This window comes from Pinus tabuliformis, chromosome 5_1 (genome assembly GCF_031772625.1).
Source record: "Pinus tabuliformis cultivar Carrire ecotype Pingquan chromosome 5_1, CPIR1, whole genome shotgun sequence".
NCBI lineage: Eukaryota > Viridiplantae > Streptophyta > Pinopsida > Pinales > Pinaceae > Pinus > Pinus tabuliformis.
In genome coordinates, this window is record NC_142305.1 from 584,218,273 (window position 1) to 584,224,205 (window position 5,933).

A 5,933-nucleotide genomic window follows, 5' to 3' on the forward strand; every position below is an offset into this window, starting at 1 on the left:
AAATCAATTTTGTCTGAAAACTGCAAGCATGATCGACTTCTTGCATGGTCAGTATCTTGCATGGGCCAGAATGTTTGCGAGTTTGAAGGAACCACGTAAGATCACCCTCATAGAAAACCTACTGAGACCAAAAAGCTGCCATGATTCTGTTATTGGCCTTGTGTTTAATACTTGATTGATTGATCTTGAATCTTGGCCATATGATATGACAATTAGTTAACAGAAGTGGGTGAAGGCTATGGTGACGGGCTCCATGGAATGGCATGAAGTGGGTGAGGGCTCTGATGAGGGGCTGCATGGCATGGCACCTAAAAAGGGCTCATCACAATTCAGGGGAAACTTCATTTGTTGTCTGCTAGCGATGATGATATTCATTGTTATAGGGGTGTTGATTCTCTTCTTGACCGTGTTGAAGGCCACCTCCCCAGCAATTACTTTAACTGGAGTGCAGGTACAAAGCCTCTACATCTCAGACTATTCAGATTTGGAGCACAACAGAATCAATATCACCATCTCAGTGTTTGTTGCAGTCAAGAACCCAAACATTGCAACCCTCAATTACACTCACAGAAGCAATATCGAGTTGTTTTACTATGGCCACCAGATTGCATCCATGTACATACCGCAGGGGCAAATTATGAGTGGGGAAACGCAGCACTTGTCTGCAAGTATTGTGGTTGGCCCATTTTCTCTCCTTCCCCGTAATTCAAATCCTAGTGATATTAACCCTCTTGAACCTGACTCCAGTATTCTTGTTGTACCAATAGGCTGCAAAATACATGTCCAAGGTCGTATAAAGATTCTGAATGCTCTTGCTCACCGTGTTCAGGCGTCCATCGTTTGTAATATCGACATTAATGGTCACAATGGTGGATCTTTTTATAGCTTTCAGTGTTCACGAGTTGGATAATATTGGTTAATGAAATGTGGTGGATTCATTTGGAATTTAGACCCAGTTTATTGCACGTTGAGTGTCTTGGATAGAATTCAGAGCCATTTACTCGGTGATTTTGAATGCTTCTTCTTCAGTACGGGAAATTGGGTGTTTGATTCCACAAGAAATTGCAGCCCCGAAGAAGAAAACTTCATCCAGACGCACTCACAGTTGACTCAGTCGATGACAGAAGACGGGAAATAAAGACGGGGTTCGCTCAGTCGGTGGTTCTGCTCTAGCAAGGGCGGGGTAGTAGGGGATGCTCCGGTTCGACTGAAATTTTCAAATCGAGTTGGCGTAATTGTGATACGCTTGTACGCGGGGTTGGTGAATTTGAAACAGGCAGTCGGCGTGCGAGGTGACGGTGACGGAGGTAACAAAGTTGACTTTCCAGCGAGGTGACGGAGACGGAGACGGAGAGGAAAAGGCCGGTTGGGTGGTTGGCTGGAATAATGAACTTTTTGGATGATCGGAATCTCCAAAAAGTCGCATTATAGACTACTCCAAAAAAAATAGCAAAACATAAATTAAAATATATACTAAAAACAAAACATAAAATAAAAATAAAAAACAAAAAAAAATCAAACATCGAAAAAAATCAATCATAAAAAATGTAAAAAAAAAACAAAATTAACCTATAAAAGATAAGAATTAAAAAACTATATATATATATATATATATCTATATATATATATATATATATATATATTTTAAATTATAAACAAATAAATAGTAAAAAAAACATATTTAAAAAAAAAGGAAAAAAAAACCCAAATATGTAAACCATAAAAAAATTTGAGAAAAAAAAACAAAATTAAAACTATATATATATATATATATATATACTAAAAATAGAAAGATTAAAAAAAAACATTAAAAAAAACATTAAAAAAAACAAGGAAAAAAAATTTAAAAACAAATTAGATTAAACAAAAATAGAGAATTAACCCAATTTTTTTTTTTTTAAACTAGTAAAATTAATATTAAAAACATTTAAAAAAAAATTAAAAAACAAAAAAAATTGAAATTACTAAAAAAACTAAAAAATATGAAAATTTTAAATATATGTCTTTTTAAATTAAAAACAAAAAAAATAAAATTAAAAAACATTATAAACGTATAAAAAAATGTGGTTTTTTTGTTTTTGATTTTTTTAATAAAATTTTCATTGTAAATTTAAAAACAAACAAATAAAAACATTAAAAATTTATTTATTTGTTTTTTTAAACAAAATTTTGTGTTTTTTATTTAAAAAAAATTATTTAATTATTATTATTATTGTCAATTATTATTATTATTTTTTATTTATTTTTATTTTTTTAAAATTTTGTTTTTATATTAAAAAAGAAAAATTTAATGCGCCCCCACCAGGCGGCTGTTCGATTTTGGGAATGGCCAACCGCCCGCCCGCCGCCCAATGGGGGCGCGTTAATTTTTTATTTTTTATTTTATTTATTTTTTTTGTTAATAGAAAAACACAATAAAAAAATGAAATTTTTGAATAATTAAAAAAAAATAAAAAACACAAAATTTTGTTTAGAATTTTTTTTTTTTAAATTTTAATGTTTTTATTTGTTTATTCTTAAATTAACTATTAAAATTTTATAAAAAAACATTTTTTTTTCAAAAATCAAAAATACATTTTTTTATACGTTTATAATGTTTTTTAATTTTTTAGTTTTAATTTTAATTTATTTATTAATTATTATTATTTTTTAAATTTAAAATGACATATTTTTAAAATTTTCATATTTTTTTTAATTTTTATTAGTAATTTTACTAATTTCAGTTTATTTTTGGTTTTTTAGTTTTTTTTTAAATGTTTTAAATATTAATTTTACTAGTTTTTAATTTTTTTTTGGTTAATTCTCTATTTTTGTTTAATCTAGTTTGTTTGTTTGTTTTTTTTTCCTAGCTTTTTTTAATTTTTCTATTTTTAGTTGCCTAACTTTATATATATATATATATATTAATTTTGTTGTTTTTGTTTTTTTTTTGTTTTTCCCAAATTCTTTTATGGTTTATGAGATAATTATTATTATTGTTATTTCTTTTTAACTAATCAATATTTAAAAAAAGAAAAATAAAACAACTTGAAAATTCGTTAAGTAATCAAATTTAAAAAAAAATTGGAGAAAATAAATTTTAAAGTGTGAAAAATAAGTCCTTTAAAAAAAGGTATGCTGCATCAACACGTTGCATCTACACATTTCAAAATCAGCATGAAAATCACTAATATTTAAAAACAAATATTTATATTTGATACATAAGAAAATTTAAAATGTAAAAAATATGTTCCCAACAAAAAGAAGTGTATTCTGTTTAACTACTTTTGAAAATCGGGTCACGTTTTTACTACCCCTACGAAATGGGCAATCGTATCGGTTATTTAAAGTGCCAAAAACTATGCTCTAAAAAAATGTGTGTTCTGCATCACCCCTTTTCAAAATCGGGTCAATTTTTTGCTATATCTACGAAATGGGTAACAGTATCAGTTCCCGTTTCAAAGTTTACGTTGTTAAGGCATGAAGGAAGGCCAACTATGGTCTAATGAATCACTTTCCAATGAAAGGAATGATGACATGACTGACATGACTCATGGATGAAAGTGATGGATGGTCTATGCCCTACGAAGAAGTCCCACAAGATGTAAACTCTATGATAAAGAAGAAATTCATGACATCAAAGAAAGGAGTTCTACAAGCAGTTGTTTATCCCATGATCTCCACTAAGAGAGCTGTTGGAAGCAAGTCCTTGGTCAAGAGGGAGCTTGGTCAAGTCCTTGATTAAAAGGGAGCTTGGGTACATTCCTTTTAGAGGAATGGGTACATTCCTTCAGTGGAATGGGTATGTCCTCCCTAAGTTGAGAGGGATAGAAACACCATTCTTATTTTATCTTGGGAAGATAAAATGGAGGATTGGGTAAGCATTTGACGTCCGATACTCTTTGAGGATGTGGTAGGGCATCCAAGATAAGAGTAGTCGTAGATGATCGATATTCTTTGAGGATTGAGAATCCAATATAAGAATAGTCCCGGTGGAACAAACTTTGGGAGAACTCGGGTAGGGTATGTTTTGAGAGAGTCAACGATGATGGTGTTTATAAATCATTGGTCTCGCTAGCATTGTGCTCTGATCTTATGGAGGGATATCAGTGAAGGCCTTTCTATGTGAAAATGCTGGAGGATATGATGCTAACCAAATGGGTTACCAATTCGACTCTTCTTATGAGAATTCTTCATAATGAGAATGTCCAAGTACCTTGTGTAGATTATGAATACCTCCCTAGTTAAGAGGGAGTGTTGAAACATGTAACTAGGTTCGGTCTTCATAATGACATGTGTAATCACGATTTTATGTAATTGATGTAAAGAAGAAAAACAAATTTATTTTGTAATGCTTGTGTCATGGGTTTCATATTCAAAGAATTTTATTTTTATAGATGAAGCTCCCATTGAGAGCTATTAGGATTGGTCATCAAGTCATAAAGTCAATTGAGTCAATGTTAAGTATTGAAGGCCCAATTTGGCATGTTATACATTGTAAAAAGAGAAGTTATTTGTGTCACATACCCTCCAAGGCATTTTCACAAGTTCCTCATCAAGTTGGCCTTAAAAAGGGGATGAAGATGATTCTAGAATGGCTAGTTGGCCTATCCCATGGCACAAGTTGATTTATTTTCTATGGGAAGATCACCATATATTGAAAGATCTCGGTCCCTCTCATGGCACTCTTCAACCAAGGATCTGAAATAATAAGTGTGAGAATCACAAGGAGAATAACCTCATAACCAACGAGAAGGAACCAAAGAAGAGCAAAGAAGTTTGGGACTATTTATGGGTCATCCTCCTCACACATGTGATAAAAACTAGGATTTCAGCAGTACGGTTACACCAACCTTTGTATAATCCAAGTAGAAAGTCACTACATGAACAATATTGTTAGCTGAGGTTACAAGGAGAAGCCCTCAAGTCAAGCAAAGAAGGAAACCATCATCAAGATCCATCATTCAGCCCACACGTGTGATCTTGTAGAAGTTTTAGGCAGCCGAGAATTGCAAGACTGTGGAAGAAGGCTGAAATACTAAAGTAATAAAAATTTGAAGTGCTAGAAGTGAGCTTGACTATTGTTGACTTGGGCCAGAAGAAGAAGCAGTGAAGAAGTGTTTTGTGACTTGGTCTTGGAAAGGTTGATAAGTCAAGGGTCTTGGTCTTGGAATTCATCACTTGTAGTTTCTATAAGAAGAAGGATTCATTTGGGTTTTCCTCTTAAGATGGAGAGGTTTTAGCCCTGGATGATCACCTACATCTTGTGTCTCTTGTTTCATTATCGTTTATTGTTTGGTAGATTTTGATGAAGAATAACCCTATAATAATTCAAAACAAGAACCTAATCTAAAGAAGTAAAAATTATTCACAAGCAATTATCATCACTAGAGAAATCATCTTTTGTTTTGTGCACTAGATTTCTTAACAAAGGAAACCACCTTTGTACAACAATTTGATTGCTAAAGTCTACAAAGGTATATACACTTTACCCTATGGATTTGAACTTGCGACTTATGAGGAGGAAACACATGCTCTTTAACCATTAAGCCCGCTCATTCTTATTCCTAATGCATTATTAAATAATAAAACAATGTCGAGAAGAAAACTCTTTCTTTAACCTTTATTCACCAAATAGTTTCCTAATCCCTCTATTCATTCTAGAGGTGGATTTTACAAATTCCATTTGTATTTTTGTTCTTAAACATGATATTCAACAAAAATAAGAACTAATCTTGTAGTATAACAAAGGAAGATTGGTGGTATTGTGAAATGAGTTCAAGGGCGTGCCATGTTATTCTTACAAAGAGAGGTATCAATCATAACTTAAAACCAAAGGAAATTTAACCCCTGAGTTGATGCCATACAATATTTCTTTTCAATTAAACTATTTTATGGATAATATAGAAATTATATTATTATTTATTATACAATTGTTTACCTTTATATCATAT

General features: G+C 31.6%; 1 protein-coding gene across 1 annotated transcript; it reads left to right on the forward strand.

Moving 5' to 3' along the window:
• Positions 1–238: 238 nt before the first annotated feature.
• On the forward strand, positions 239–910 carry LOC149166183 (uncharacterized). The gene has a single exon (XM_089430089.1). It carries the CDS (start codon positions 239–241, stop codon positions 908–910), a length of 672 nt encoding a protein of 223 aa, XP_089286215.1.
• The last annotated feature ends 5,023 nt before the right edge of the window (positions 911–5,933 follow it).